This window comes from Tachyglossus aculeatus, chromosome 10 (genome assembly GCF_015852505.1).
Source record: "Tachyglossus aculeatus isolate mTacAcu1 chromosome 10, mTacAcu1.pri, whole genome shotgun sequence".
NCBI classification, from domain to species: Eukaryota; Metazoa; Chordata; class Mammalia; order Monotremata; family Tachyglossidae; genus Tachyglossus; species Tachyglossus aculeatus.
In genome coordinates, this window is record NC_052075.1 from 39534407 (window position 1) to 39551164 (window position 16758).

Genomic DNA, 16758 nt, shown 5'->3' on the forward strand with positions numbered 1-16758 from the left:
TTTATAATCTACTGGACCCTTCTTTGCGATGAGACAAAAGTAACAATGAAACCATCTTACCTTTCCACCATTTTACTTTATTCCAGCACTTAGTACAGTGCTTGGCACACAGTAAGGGATTAAATTCAACAATCATTATTACCATTATTATTTTAAGTTCTTGCAGGTGCTTAAGAGTAATAGCATTAGGCATTCAAATATTTGGCTATTCCTCTGAGCAGAGCTGAATGGCTTTTATTTCCCTCAAAATGCATTATTACGGAAGAACAATTAAAGCATGTTACTTGAATAAAATTTAGAGTTTCTCTCTAAGAGTAATAAAATAATTATTCAGACTGAGTCTCTCGTGTTCAAAATGAAGTGATCAAAATGATAAATACGGCAGCATTTTCTAATCACACTATTCTAAAATGAGAAATGTATTTTGCAAGTTGCTGCCTTTCAGCGTTGAACTGGGTTTTCGAACTACACCAGCTGTTTTGGTTCCTGAACCAGCAAGCTACTATTACGATCTAAAATTCCTTCCCAAAATTCTCAATTTTGTTCTTCCCATGTTATGGCAAGAATGGATAGTCAAAAATATTAGTCGCTAGAGTTAAAATCAATTCCTCGACAAAGATGAGCTCCCTTTGGAAGGGGTTAAAAATAAAGGCCATGGTAGGATTTTGCTAGCTTTTTTCTTGTCTCTTTTTTGATGACTGAATTTCTGTTAAAGGAGAGACCTGGTGTCCGTGTCAGGGAAGTTAAAAAAAAATCAAAGCAACACACACACAAAAAACACTGCAAACGAGCATTGGTTGCCAGTATTTAAGATCAGATCTGACAACATACAAGTTTAAATCCACTTGGTCATAGGCCAGGCAATCAAAGTGTAGAATGGACCACCACAGCCACAGTACCAGCTGGATCGGGGTTCTCCGAAGAGAGGTCCCCCCCAGCCATCCCATGTTTATTGCGGCTTGTTCCAGAAGTGTGCTCATCACAACTCTCCCCTTGGTTGGGAGCAGTGGCACCAGGGCTCTCGCTGGACATCAGGACGCGCAGTGAACTAGATCGGCGTTCGATCTCAATCTCGATCCCTAATGCTTTGAGGATGTCACACTTGCACATGGGGCACATTCCGTGAGACAAGATCCAGGGGTCAATACAGGTCTGGTGAAAAAAGTGCTTGCAGACCAAAACTCGCACCGTGTCATTAGGCTTGTAGGCTTCAAAGCACACCACACAGCTATCTCCGCTGGGGCTCGTTTCTTCGTCCCCCTCCTTCAGGGTCCGCAACTGAAGCTGCCCAACGGACTTCTTGAGGTTCGTGGCAAGCTGGCGCCACCTCCGGATCTGGACTCTCGCCATCCACAGCCTCCTCAGGTGATAAATGACGAAGTAGGACAAAGTGATGAGCGAAACAATGATGAAGGACAGGAAGTAATGGTTCATCCAGATGAAGTGCTTTCTGCCGACCTGGATGGTCATCCTGACATGGACACCTTTCTGAATCAAATTCAAAAGCTCCGTGCCTTTTAGGTTGCCGATCATCACCACCACCACTTCCCCCACCCACTGGTGGGCCATGGGAAACACCTGGTTCCCCGTTCCTGGAAAATTATAAATGATGACCCCGCCAGCACCCTGGCTTGTTGCCACCTTGATTTTCTGGGTGAAGGTGCAGCCTCCCCGCTCTATGAGGGCCAGCCACATTTCTGGGTCCGGTGGATGGCTGAAGTTTGTCGTAGGGTTACACGCGTTTTGGTTTCTTCCATCGGGTGGCACGACAACTCCAGCTACCGGCTTCAACGTGGAGCTTCTTCCAAACACTCCGATCTCCCCCAGCTCCGACAATATCCGGTTTCCTACCTGAAACGAGATGTTCATGTATGCTGTCCAAATGGCGCTGGCCTGACAGCTATTCGAACCGAGTCCCAAGAAGATGTTGAGCTCCAGAAGCCACAGAGAAATGTCATTGTTTCTCCAAGCCCCAATCCTGAGGAGATTCATTTCTCCCTTGCAATTTCCACCAGTGGCCACTAACTAAAGAAGATACAAAATGGAAAAATGTTGAGGAGCAGACCACGTGTCCCAGGTAGTCAAAATTTTGGAAGGGAATCCTGCAGGCTTGATGCGGAGTTTGTTTGGTGTTTCTTGGGTTTTTACAGAGAGAAACAAAGAAAACTTTGGCTTGGGGGAAATAAACCCCCAGTCTTCCCTCTGAGGTATCTTGACCCAGCTTGGTACTTGGTATTGGAATTATGACATCAGAAACAACTCAGCCATTCAGAGAAGAGTTTCATGCACCCTGAGATCTCATTGGCTTAAAATGTTTTCAACATTGTCATCAGAGATTCCTGTGTTGTTATGAAAGACTTCTTCATCTCCTAGTTACCAGCAATACCAGAAGTTTCTGTTAATTCCCTGAACCTAAACTGAAAATGAAATCGCTGAAAAATGAATGTATAAATCCTTCACTAAGTCTGTCAGGAACTGAAAGACATAAAAGTGAGAATTTCTCCCCTTATGGATGAAATCATGAAATAATATAGCAAGCTGGCTTAAACATTCATTTCTTTAGGACAAAGGAGGCTCAAGGGAGGGACAGCGAGCTCAAACCCAGGGTGGCAAATGGATTGAGAGGATTCAAACGCAGAGAGAGATCTGACAGTGAAACTGGCAAAAAAAAAAACAGTAAACGCTTCAAACACTTTTCAAAATACAAGTAACAATGTTCCTAATGAGTCTGTGCTGACTGATATGAGGATTGCTCCCTATCCTAGCCTCCTTGGGTCCTACTATTGAGTCTCCATTTTGACAGTGATAGGAAGGAGGGGTGAGGAGGGGAAGAATGAAAATTGCTGCCCCCAAATGAATTCTTCTCCCCAAATGACCCACAACTGTGGCTGAACCTCTAACTATTATGGATAAGAAACTGATAGAACATGATGAGGAATGAAGCTTTAGGAAAGAAGCTAGGATTTTTCTTTTTGAAATTGCCAGAAGGTCCCTCAGGGCTGGAAATGGATGGTTTGGCTGAATCAGTCTCAGAGACTGCTGACAACAAACCAAGAGGAAAACTTACCCTTGCAGAGTCCCCTCTGATAACTCCTCCACCAACGGGGGAGACTGAGCCAGGGAAAATGGGAGAATTGGGGAGGATTGAGTAGGTATTCGAGTAGAGCGAAAAGGAGAGACTGAGATGGAGCCAAAGTTGAGTCCTAAGCACTGGGGTATTCACCCCAACCCCACAACACTTGCATAAACAGCCTCATACCGTTGCTTCCCGCGCCTAAAATTTATTTTCATGTCTGTCTCCTCCTCTAGACTGTAAGCACCTTGAGGACTACCTACTGTACTGCATTCTTAATACAATGCTTAGTACACTGTTAAGAGCTCATAACGTGGGCACCGGGCAGGGAGGCGGTGGTGGTGGGCCTGAGATGGAGGAGGGTGGGAGGGAGGACAGGGGTCACATTATTGTTGGGCTGTACTTTCCCAAGTGCTTAGTACAGTCCTCTGCACACAGTAAGTGCTCAATAATTATGACTAACTGAATAACACACCACTGATGGATTGAGCCAATTTGAAGGGTCTCTAGTCCTATTGATCAAAGGACCTAAACGAAAAAGACTTGGTGGAAAGTGGGAGGAAAGTACCATGCATTTTTAAGAGATAAGGGTGTTCCAAGCCACAAACTGAGTGGTAGTGTTAAACCAGAGGGCAGGAACCAACAGCATTAGCAGAGGAGACTGAGAGAAGCTGTTCAGTCAAATCACAAAAGAGGTTATGTATTATTCAATAAAACAGGTTATTATTGGACTGCTTCTTGCTGAAGACACAATATGGAACCCAGGAACGAAGCAAATACTGATGTGCATCATCGTGAGGGAGGAAAGATCCCTGTTTGGAGTTGGTACAACTGAAAGCATGGAGCAATTTAAAACTGACAGTGAAACCTGTCTGGGACTGCAAATGATTTATATTGGCTTGTTTCTGAGAGCACGTGGAATAATTCCAAGCGAGGATCTTTGGTTAGAGTGCAATTTCCCTTTATATAAGAGAGGAAGAAGCTATCTCACTACTTAGTAGCTTAAATCTATAAGTGCCTACAAAGAAAGTAATCTACAGATTCCTGAAATATTATTACACAAGAACAAATAATAAAACTGCAAAACTTCAAGTTTCAGGTATGACATCAGGCAGGAGATGAAAACCATTACAAATGACTGGTGCTAAATAATTTTAGACCTTGAGTAGATTCTTTCATTAAAGAGCAAATAGTCAATAAAGTAATAAGAGTAAACATTCAGGGGAGGAGGGCAGTGGAACTACTGGAAATGTATAAACTAGATTTACACAAAACCTAAAAAACACATTACACAGCCGATGCTCAATCCATTCATATGGGTATGACGGGGAACAACAAAAAAACAATAAATAGGCTTATATGAAAGAGGAAAACCTGTTCAAGGTGGACAAGATTTTGGGAAAAATATCAATTCAAGCTGACAAATAACTACAATGTTGGGGAAAGGGCAAAAACAAGAGGAATAACAACACTATCAAGGGAAAAGAAAACTGAGAGGGAAATGATTCTTCAGGATCATGAGCAAATAAAAGACTTTCTCCACACAGTGGATGGTTAACATGAAGAATCATTCACAACCCACGGGAAGAGTTGCGGGTTGAAAATATCGGCTGGTTTAGGAGAGGTTTGGATAAATTCTTGAATAATAATGATGGCATTTAAGCGCTTACTGTGTGCAAAGCACTGTTCTAAGTGCTGGGGGGGGTACAAGGTGATTAGGTTGTCCCACGTGGGGCTCAGTTTTCATCCCCATTTTACAGATGAGGTAACTGAGGCTCAGAGAAGTTAAGTGGCTTGCCCAAGGTCACACAGCAGACATGTGGCGGAGCCGGGATTAGAACCTATGACCTCTGGCTCATGAGCCTGTGCTCTTTCCATTGAGCCACACTGCAAATGAGAATAATGGACTGCTGGGGAAGGCTAGGGATTTGGAAGGAAATCTGGTAATGGTATTCCTACCCCGAGGATCATCACATTCAGAGGGGACCCCTCAAACAGACCTTCAAGAATCTTACTGCCACTGGTGGAGACAGAATATTGGGATGGATAACCTCTGATTCTATCCCCACAATAGCTCTGCTTATGTTTTCCATGTTCATAAGGCAATCTAAAATATTGAAACTTGAATGTATTGGTGTCAATATCAAGTGTATATATTTGAAAGGTTATAGGGCCTTTTTCTAATTCACGAAGTATTAATATGGGAAGAAATTAAGGCACTATGATTCAGATGGCCTGCAGATGACAAGATTTTGGGGAGCTCAAAGTGAGCCAGAAAGGAGGGATAGGGATGGGGCCAAAGAGGTGGAAAAGACAGATAGCTAGAGGGCAGAGATGAACAAAGAGAGAAAGGGAAGGGAATAAGATGAGACACAAAAGGGTGGAGGGTGGGGGAACTAAGGAAGACAGAGGAGAAAGAGAAGGGGAACTGAGAGAGGGGACAGAGAAAGAAGATGACAAATCCATCACTGGTATTTGAATGCTTGTTGTGTGAAGGGCATTGGAAGATGAACTGGCAAACACAATCCCTACCCGCAAGGAGCCTACAATCTCCGGGGGAGAAAGACAATAATTACAAATAGGAGAAGCAGCAGAGTATAAGGATAAGGACATAAGTGCAGTGGGGGCAAAGGGGTGAGTATCAGCACACTTAGGGACATAAATGACACAGAAGAGGGGGGTGAAAATAGGAGACATGGGGTTAGTCAGGGCAGGTTTTCTGGAGGAGATGTGATTTTAGTAGGTGAGAAGAGGTGAGAGGAGAAGAGTCAGGGAGTAAAGTGGCCAAAGGAGGAATGGGGAAGAGAGAGAGATAGGAAAGAGGAGAGGGGAAGGTAAGATGCGGCGGGATGATTGAGAGGAGGATGTTCCATTACAAAAAGGGAAAAACCCTAAAGAATTGGAATTAGTGAGTATAACTCAAATCTGAAGTGGGACAATGGCAGATGTTTAAAAGAATAACTCATGAATGCAGAAGGAGTGTACATTCCAATCTCCCAATGACAAAGCGATTCTGGGTCAGATGGGGAAACCCATGAGATGATGACAACTACTACAAAGTAGAGCAGCCCTTCAGTTTGGTGATGGCACTGCTGATGGTGAGACTGCATCCATTAGCGTGTCAGTGAGTGAGAAGGAGTGTGGCCTAGTGGAAAGAAGGTAGGCCTGGGACTCGGAGGACCTGAGTTCTAATTCTGGCTCTGCCGCTTGACTGCTGTGTGACTTTGGGCAAGTCACAACTTCTCTATCCCTCAGTTCCCTCACCTACACAATGGGGATTCATTACCTGTTCTTCCTCCAACTTTAGACTGTGAGCCCCCCTGTCCATGACTACCTTGTATGTGCTCCAGAAATTAGTACAATGCTTGACACAGAAAAAGCACTTAAATAACTCAACTATCATTACTATTATTGAGGGAGCATCTCACTCTTTGTTGATGAAAATACAACAGTGCACATTTTCTGGCCCCCTGCCATTCGGATGAGCCTTGTTCAGACACCACTAGTTAAGAGGGGGAAAGTATGTACTACCTCCACTGGGATAGGTGCAAAAGTTGTACTGTAATCATCGTTAAGGGGGGCACCAAATCCCCGATATTCTCTTGCTTGGTCCCCCTCTGGCCAGGGGTACACATTATGAAGCAGCTGGTACACAGAAAAACTACTGCTGCAAAAAAAGTGCAGCAGTGTCACTCCCCGATCATTCACAGCTCAGGTTTTCCCCAAATGCCTGAGGAAAAGACATCCCAATTTGAGAGCCTATGCTCTTGACAATAAAATAAACAAGTGACAAGTTTCAGATGGCCTGGCACATTATATGCCTTTATTCAAACTCAGGCACAGGTGTGTCATCCTCATGGTTGGAGCATGTGTCGTCAAATTGAAGGACTGTTATACGGTGGCTCTAGTTCTCTGGAGAATGATGCTCTTCAGCCACAGCTTTTCCTCAGCCTCTCTGGATGAAGCGGGCCCAGGGAAGTCCTTCAATGGGCAAGGTAGAAATGCCCCGTTCAACCGCTGGGTCCTTTAGGCTCTGAGGATGTCACATTTGCAAACAGGGCACGTTCGCCGCATTAACAGCCAGGGGTCAATGCATGTCTTGTGGAAGAAATGTTTGCAGGACAAGAAACGCACCGTCTCCTTCGGCCTGAACCCATCAAAGCAGACGACACACTTGTCCCCGTTGGGATCGATGACTTTGTCCCCTTCTTTCAACACCCTCAGCTCCAGCCGCCCCAGAACCTTCTGCACCCTGGCTCTCATTTGCTGCTTCCTGCTGCTGGAAATCCAGGCCACTTGGTGCCACTGGGCCCAAGGGAGAGAGTAGCAGGCTGCCATGACTTCTATTAAGGCCAGAAAAACCATGAAATGATAGAGAATCACCCAGGGTATGTGCCGTCTATCCACTTGAATGATGGTCATCACCTGAACCCCCTCCTGGTCCAAGAGGAAGATAATTATGCTTTTCAAGTTGTCAATCATCAGCGCAACCCCGTTTCCAGCCCCCTGGTGGATCATGAGAAAGACTTTGTTGTCGGTGCCTGGATGGATGTAGATGATTAACCCCTGGACCCCGGGCTCTGCAGCTACCGTAATTTGATGCCAAAAGCTGCAGCCTCCCCACTCGATGATGACAAGCCTTCTCTCTGCATCCCCAGGGTTGCTGAAGTTGGTCACAGGGTTATAGGTACACTGGATCCATCCTTGAGAAATTACCCCGACACTGATCCTCTTCTTCAATGGGGGATGGTTTCGAAACACCTCACTTCTCTCGCCTGGTGATACTATTTGGCTTCCCAGCTGAGTTGTCGTATTTGCCTGGGCAGGCAAAATGGTCTTCCCTTTTATCATGGCCAGGCTATGGAGCAGGAGGAGGCTGAGTCCCAGGAGCCAAGCTTTGGTTAGAATTCTTCCCCAACGTGTAACCCCAAAGGGGTCCATTTCCCAATTTACCGAGTAGCTGTCAAAAGGAAAAACTCAGACTAGCTCAAATGAAGGGTGAGTAATTGACCCACTGGGTGGTGGCAGCGATGGGCATCAAAATGTGAAATGCCAACCCAGACTAAAAGATGTCCTATACCCCTCCAGCAATTCAAGGGGAGATCTTTTTTTCATGTGAAACAGAGGGGTTGTCTGTGTTACTATGAGATGTCAAGACAGTCATGACCCTCAGATGGGGCATTGTGACCTCAGAGGTGATTCAACTTTGGGTTCATTGCATACTGAAATCCTATTGGCTAAGTTTTCCTGGATTCTATTCACTCTGGACTGTAATCTTGTTTGTTAAGTGCCCCTGAGTTCCATTTCCCCCTTGTTATTCTGGACAATTGGATATTAAAGGATATGGTCCTGGCATCAAGGAATTTAAAATTTAATGAAGAGGCGTGGTTTAGTGGGAAGAGCTCGGGCTTGGGAGTCAGAGGTCATGGGTACTAAATTTCCTTTAAACAAGACAGAATGATACTAATCAACATGAGAAGCATTGTGGACCCGTGGAAAGTGCACAGGCCTGGGAGTTAAAGGACCTGGGTTTTAATTCTGGCTCTGCAAATTGCCTGTGTGAACGTGGTTTATGCCATTTAACTCTCCTGTGCCTCAGTTTCCTCATCTGTAGAGATGGGGTTTATATGCTTGTTCTCCCTCTCAGATTGTGAGATTAATGTGGGACGGAGACTGTGTCCAATCTGACTGTGTTTTATTTGCAGTGCTCTGCATGCAGTAAGCACTCAGTAAATACCATTGATAATTTATCCCTGCACTTACTACAGTGCTTGGCACATAGCACGCTCTTAACAAATACAAATATTATTATTGTTAATGATAAAAACATTCAACATCACTATCAGAGATTCATGTGAGCAGGCATACACACACACGCTGTATATACATTTGTCCTTGTTCTCTTTAAAATTGCTATTTGTCTGAGAATGAGAATCCCCTGGGAAACAAATGAGTGCTTCATCTGGATCTATAGGAAAGCCAAAATAGCAACAAAAAATACTTGGGATTTTAGGCATTTTTTTTAGAAAGTCAAAACAAATTCATTACTGACTCAAAGAATGGGGCTTATGACCTCAAAAGTCACCCAAGAACTTTATTTGTCATGTATCTTAGGAGGAAGCAAACACAGTGAATATATACTGTGTGTTGTGCGGGGGGAGCATACTTTTCTACTAATATAAATAGTTTATTTTCCCTTTTTTTGGACGGTTTTATCTTGTAGAGCTTATTTCCATAGCTAAATATACAACTAAACAGACTGAGGTTCTGTAGGGAGGCACAGTGGTGTGGTGGAAAGAACATGAGTCCAGGAAGCAGAGAATCCTGATCTTGTTCTGTGTCTGCCATTTGCCTACTATATGTCATTGGGCAAATCACTTAACCCTTCTAAACCTCGGTTTGCTCCTCTGCCTTTGCGTACCTCACAGGAATGTTGTGGGGACAAAAGTAGGATGAAAGTGCTTTGAGAATAATGGTGTTTAATGCGAAGTCAAGATACTGGTATAAGCACTTCCACTCAACAAGATGCTTTCGATATTATACACAAGTGTCTCACCCCTCTCACAAAAAGGCTACCCCCATACCCATCAAAGCATAAGACTTGTATACCCTAAACAGAATTCCAGATAATGAAGGACATTGACTCTTCCCCACACAGTCTACTTTCCAGTCAAGTAGAGTGACCAATCTTTACCCCTTGGACCATAACTTCCCATGGGTATGGAAGGGTAAGGTGATGGCTGTTTCCAGGGTTACCGCTACTCTAATGGCCTGCCCTCATAACCTCCTCCATCTTGCCTCTTTCCCCTTCTCCAAGTTCTCCCCTTTGGCATAGTACAAGCCATGGGGACCCCAATTTTGTCTCACTGCTCTGGTGAACTCAGCAGAGATCAAGGGATGAGGCAACGAACAATCTTGGAACTAACAGGTTAATAAAGTGCAGTTCTTTATAACTAATAGGGAAAGTAGGTTTCACATTTTTAAAACTTGACTGACAAGACTATCACATCTTTTGAACTATCAACTGTAAGGTAGAGTAGCTATTACAACACAGCAATTTTTACTTTGACACTACCTTTTAGAAGTGTCACCCATTTTACATAAAAACACACATCTTCTTACTATCCCTGGTATGAACTGTAATCTTCTTCGTGCATAAGATATTCGCTTGGATTGATTTCTTTATAAGGGTGATCAATTCAGAGCGATGGCAGGAAGTTATAACATACATAATAGCTGCAAAATTCATTCCCAATTTTAAATTTCTTTTTAAATTTAATATTCACTGAGCTTCACTTTAGAGCCATGCCTCAACAATAAGAGAAATGAGCATTTGGAATGGAGCTTAATCCCTTTAGATTTTAGTATGCAAAGAGCAAACTTGCACAAATTATACTGTTTTTCTGCTTTCTAATTGCATGTCAAGGTTCATATAATTTTAATAATAACTTTTGGAGACATTGTGGCTCCACCTACCCATTGAATTTGCTAAGTTTACATGGTACTGAAATTTGTAACAATGTTTCATATGGGACTCTAGGGTGTCCAATAACTCTGGCTACCTGGAATTCCCCAGGATGTGTCCTCCTCAGCCATCACACACTCCCACATATGCTAAGAATTGGTAGATTTTCCAATAGAGCCTAGCATAAAGTGGAACATTTACTTAGGGTGGGCGAGGGGTAGAGTGGAAATTTTTCAGGAAAAAAATCTCCAAGCCAAAGCATTTCTATTAATAATCTAAGAAATGAGGTAATGGGTTACAGTATTTTGGATTTTTTTAATGGTATTTGTTAACCTCTATGTGTTAAACATTGTTCTAAGCGCTGGGATAGTTACAAATGAATTAGGTGGGACACAGTCCCTGTCCCACATGGGGCTCACGGTAGGAGGGAGAACAGGAGAACTGAAGCACAGAAGCTCAGTGACTTGCCCAAGGTCACACAGCAAACAATCAATCAACAGTATTTACTGAGCTCTTACTACGTATGGGGCACTGTACTAAGTGCTTGGGAGACTACAATAGAACAGCAAGCATTTGGCAGAGCCAGGACTAGAACCCAGATCCTCTGATTCCCAGGCCCATGCACTTTCCAGTAGGCCATGCTGCTTCTCCACCCTACAAACTGAGAACATCTGGATACAGTTGGCAGGGAAAGGGGTGGTGGAATTCCTTGGATGACTGCAGTGGCATAGAAATTGACTTGTTCCAGGAGCTAGAGTTGGGTGGTTCCCACTTTTATTTTTTGGTAACAGTATGGGACTTGATGCCTACGTTGAACTTGCCATTATGGGGAATACGGGGCCAAGCATGAGAATTTACCCCTTCCCCTCCCCAAATCAATGTTCCACTTTATGTTAGGGTCTACCAGAAAATCTACTGATTCTTAGCAAATATGGGAGTGTGTGCTGGCTGAGAAGGACATATCCTGGGAAGCTCCAGGTAGCCAGAGTTATTGGGCCCTCAGGAGCCACATATAAAACATAATTACAAATTTCAAGACCATGTGAACTTAGTACATTCAATGGGTGGGGGGAGCTATAAAAACTCAGTCACACAGCCTCTGTCCTGTGGCCAACGATCTCCACAGCAGGGGAGCAAGGACCAGCTGTTCTTTCACTACCACAACCACCACAGCCTGGAGAAATTGCAAATAGTGGCAGGAGGAGTAATAATGGTACTTAATAAGCACCTACTTTGTGCAAGGTCTTGTACTAAGTGCTGGCAAAGAATACACAAGTGAGACTTGGAGCACCTCAAGGGGCTCACAATCAATCCTTTCTGATGGATTCTGAACTACGAACACTCCCTGGGACCCAGGCATTCCCTTCTAAGACGGAAGGGAATATCCAACCTGGTGGATATTTTGAATGAAAACAAATCTCCAGCCAGTTAATAAAACGACTGGGAATTTCCTTTTTCTGGTATTGCTGGCAGGATGGTCAGTCATCTCGTTTTTCAAAGAACAGTCCAGGTTTCAACTGGCCTTTGGAACTACAATACCAAACACTTTCACATACATTTAAAACATCTTTCAGCAGTGAGTTCTCTCCAATGAGACTCTGGCCACCAAGTTCCGCAGGTATTGGGCAGCAGCAGAGTTTACACTGACCTGGGAGGGCAATGGAAAGGCTCTGGAGCAAGTTCAGAGTTTGGGAGTTCCCCTGGAGAAAAACTCGAAGGTCACACAGATTCCCTCAAAAATGTTGGCTACAATGCCATCATGTTATGCTGCAAGTCAGTCAGTTGATCAGCTGTATTTATTGAGCCCTTATTGTGTGCACAGCACTGTCCTAGGCAGCATGACTTAGTGGACAGATCACGGGTCTGGGAGCCACAGGACTTGGGTTCTAATCCTTGCTCTGCCACTTGTCTGCTGTGCCACCTTGGTCAAATCACTTCAATTCTCTGGGCCTCAGGTAGCTCAACTGTAAAGTGGGGATTAAGAATGTGAGTCCCAAGTGGGACAGAAACTGTGTCAGATCTGATGAACTTAAATCTGCTGATCTACCCCAGCACTTAGAATTTCATTCATTCAATCGTATTTATTGAGCATTTACTGTGTGCAGAGCACTGAACTAAGTGCTTAGGAAGTACAAATTGGCAACATATAGAGATGGTCCCTACCCAACAACGGGCTCACAGTCTAGAAGGGGGAGACAGACAACAAAACAAAACACGTACACAGGTGTCACGGCATCAGAACAAATAGAATTAAAGCTAAATGCACATCATTAACAAAATAAATAGAATAGTAAATATGTGCAAGTAAAATAGAGTGATAAATCTGTACAAACATATATACAGGTGCTGTGGGGAGGAGAAGGAGGTAGGGTGGGGGGGATGGGGAGGAGGAGAGGGAAAAGGGGGCTCAGTCTGGGAAGCCCTCCTGGAGGAGGTGAGCTCTCAGTAGGGCTTTGAAGGGAGGAAGAGAGCTAGCTTGGCGGCTATGTGGAGGGAGGGCATTCCAGGCCAGGGGAAGGACGTGGGCCAGGGGTCGATGGTGGGACAGGCGAGAACGAGGCACAGTGAAGAGGTTAGCGCCAGAGGAGCAGAGGGTGCAGGCTAGGATGTAGAGGGAGAGAAGGGAGGTACGAGGGGGCGAGGTGATGGAGAGCCTTGAAGCCGAGAGTGAGTTTTTGCTTGATGCGTAGTGCTTGGCACATAGTAAGAACTTAAGTACTATTATTATTATTATTACTACTACTACTAAGTGCTTGGGGGAGTACAATATAGGACACATTCCCTGCCCAGGATGAGCTTATAGTCTACAGGGTGATGTCAAGCACGTCATATGACCTCTGGCACCAGGTACGCTCCTGGACCAATACTCAAGAGGGTCATCAGAAGCCACCCTAGTGGCTGGCCCCGGAACTTGCATTCTTGCTCATGCCATCATCATCATCATCATAATAATGATGATGATATTTCTTCAGTGCTTACTATGTTATAGACACTGTACTAAGCAGTGGGGTGGACACAGGCAAAGCGAGTTGGACACAGTTCCTGTCCCATGTGGGGCTCACAGTCTCAATCCCCATTTCAGAGATGAGGTAACAGGCACAGAAAAGTAAAGGAACTTGCCCAAGATCACACAGCAGACAAGTAGGTGGTGGAGCTGGGACTAGAACCCATGACCTTCTGACTCCCAAGACCATGCTTCTTCTGCCATGTTCTCACTGAATGCAGCAGGGTATTTTTAACACCCCAAAGAGAATGGGCAACAACTTACACCACCCATTTCCCTTCAGTCAAGCCTTATACAGACCACACTTATCCAGAAATGTGCTTGACTCCCAGGTCAAAATCACGGGAGGCCACCCGTTTTCCATGTACCTGCCAGAAGTCAAAACTAGATTCATTCATTCATTCAATCAAATTTATTGAGCGCTTACTGTGTGCAGAGCACTGTACTAAGCGCTTGGGAAGTACAAATCAGCAAAATATAGAGATGGTTCCTTACCAAACAATGGGCTCACAGTCTAGAAGGAGTAAACAGACAACAAAACAAAACAAGTGTCAAACAAACATTTCAAGATTCCTAATACAAGGGTGTTGGTCAGCATTAAAACGCAGCCAGTCCCCAAATCTGCACTAAATAATAAACTAAGAATCACAAATTCACTGACCTGTACTACCCTGAATTGCCTGTTGAGAAGTTAGCTTCAGGTGGCCCTCACGGCTCCCTGCATAGATCTAACCCAGTGGAAGGTCCAACCACTAAACCCCAGTTATGGGATTAATTTAATCACTTGAGAAACCTTTGGGAGCAAAACCAAGGAAAGCAAGAACAACAGAATGGATTTTTTTAAAGAGAAGCAGTGTGGCTCAGTGGAAAGAGCACGGGTTTAGGAGTGAGTTGTGAGTTCTAATCCCGGCTCTGCCACTTATTGGCTGTGTGACTTTGGGCAAGTCACAACTTCTTTGTGCCTCAGTTACCTCATCTGTAAAATGCGGATTAAGATTGTGAGCCCCATGTGGGACAACCTGATCACCTTGTATCCCCCCAGCGCTTAGAACAGTGCTTTGCATATAGTAAGCATTTTAACAAATTCCATCATCATTATTATTATTATTATTATTATTAAATGGTATTTAAGTACTTAGTATGTGCCAGGCACTACACTAAGTGCTGGAGTGGATACAAGATAATCAAGCCAGACACAGTCCCCATCCCACATGGAACTCACAGTGGGGGGCAGGAGGATTTAATCCACATTTTACAAATGAGGTATCTAAGGCACAGACAAAGTAAGTGACTTGCCCTAGGCCACACAGCAGACAAGCAGCAGAGCTAGGATTAAAACTCAGGTCCTGTGATTCCCAGGCTTACACTCTTTCCATTTGGCCATGCTGCTTTCCTAATGGCTCCTCCTTCACTCTTCTCCAGTCACAAATTACAAGTCCATTTCAACCCCCACCTTTACACGTGCAGAAATTAACAACATCTATTACCTCAATCTGGTCATTCTAGCTCCTCACACCCATGACTCACCCACACTAAACAATGAAAAAAAGAGTCTACTGAGTTCTGGCACCATATCCTTAAAACTAGGTTCACCATCCACTTAATACACTTAAATAGCCCACTCAAATAGCACGGGGGAATTTGGATTTTTATTGACCTGGAATAATAGACACTTTAAAGGGAAGAAGCGGGCTTTGAGGAAGAAAAGCAAGCAAAATTGGTCTCATTTAATCTGCTGCCCACAGAAGACCCCGAGACTTCGCCAGACACCAGGGCTCAGCTAGCGGTCTAGATTATAAGAGCAAGTTTTCGACACAAAACAGATTCCTGACTCCAACAGCTTTTTCACAAGAGTTAAACCAATGCCATGTTTTGCAGTGTTCACCCTCATTTTTCTAGCACATGTCACTCGCTTTTTAATGCTCAACTCAGAGGCTTTAAGGCAAGGCAAAAATCTATTCACCAACGTGACCTTTCCAAGAAGTCAGCTCCTTGAGACACCAAGGATGTTTGTATCACCAACTCTTGGTTCATCAACCTAATCAGCCAGAAGAGAGGCACTGATTAATGCCAAAACCTAATTTTAGCCGGCAGTTTTCACCTCCTCCCACTTCAGGACTTGTTTTTCCTCAGCAGTGCCAACTAATATCAAAATTGACTAATCCAATTTTCACCTCTTATCTTTCTTCTGGCCCACATTCTGGTGGATGTGCTAATGAGCAATAAAACAGCTACCAACAGGGCACTGGAGGGAGAAAGAAAAGAGGCAAAGGACTTGGATGAGCCACCAACTAGACAATTAATCAATGGTATTTATTGAGCACTTACTGTGCGTAGAGCACTGTATTAAGCACTTGTGAGGGTACAATAGATCCTGGAGACTGTAAGCTCCTTGTGGGCAGGAATGGGTCTGTTACATTGTTCTCTCTTCTCTCCCAAGTGCTGGGGTACAGTGTTTTGCACTCAAGAAGTGCTCAATAAATATAATTGACTGACTGAATGAATGAATACAATGCAATAGTGTTGGCAGGCACACTCCCTGCACACAGCAAATCAATGGTATTTACAGAGTGCTTAACTTTGGGCAGAGCACTAAGTACAACACAGTTGAGAGACATGTTCAATGTCCACAAGGAGCTGCCTAAAAGATGCCACTGGCCTCTTTATGGCTGTCTTCATGTTTGAAAATGACCGTGCTGACAGAGAACTACTTGACTCTGCTTGAGTGGCTGAGGGAACCAATGTAGGACTGAGTGTCCATTCTCCACTGTGTACAGGTGAGCAGTGATTTTTGCTGCACTCAGGGGTTTGCAGTTCACAGCCCATCACTGCTTTCTATAGGCACCTCTCAAAGATAATCTCTTCCTGATTGCTGTCTGCCAGTCAGGTCTGTTTGATGTGCCTGACTTTCACCAGTCTACTGCCATGTAATCTTGTTCAACGAAGTTCTTCCCTCGGCACCACAAGTGAGAAACACTGCTGTGATGCTAGTGAACCTGCTGCTTTGTGCTGATCCCAAAATACCACCCACTCAACTCCCAAGCATGTAATACAGTGCTCTGCACAAAATAAGCACTCAATAAAAACAAAGGTCAAGCAGAAGCAACATGGTCTGATGGATAGAGCATGGGCCTAGGAGTCCGAAGGACCTGGGTTCTAATTCCAGTTCTGCCACTTGTCTGCTGTGTGACCATGTGCAAGTCACTTCACATCTCT

The 16758-nt window shown here is 44.2% G+C and overlaps 2 protein-coding genes across 11 annotated transcripts in view; both read right to left on the reverse strand.

The window, feature by feature from the left end:
* The window catches only part of CADPS2 (calcium dependent secretion activator 2), a 371455-nt gene that overhangs the window by 258046 nt on the left and 96651 nt on the right, over window positions 1-16758 (reverse strand). The window lies entirely within an intron of this gene.
* LOC119933135 (E3 ubiquitin-protein ligase RNF133-like) lies at window positions 806-2232 on the reverse strand. Its single transcript, XM_038752461.1, has one exon. The coding sequence runs from the start codon at window positions 1990-1992 to the stop codon at window positions 865-867; it is 1128 nt and encodes a 375-aa protein (XP_038608389.1). The 5' UTR covers window positions 1993-2232; the 3' UTR covers window positions 806-864.

Bases quoted from the DNA above. Each gene is read 5' to 3' on its own strand.
- LOC119933135 (XM_038752461.1), bottom strand. From the start codon at position 1,992: ATGAATCTCCTCAGGATTGGGGCTTGGAGAAACAATGACATTTCTCTG.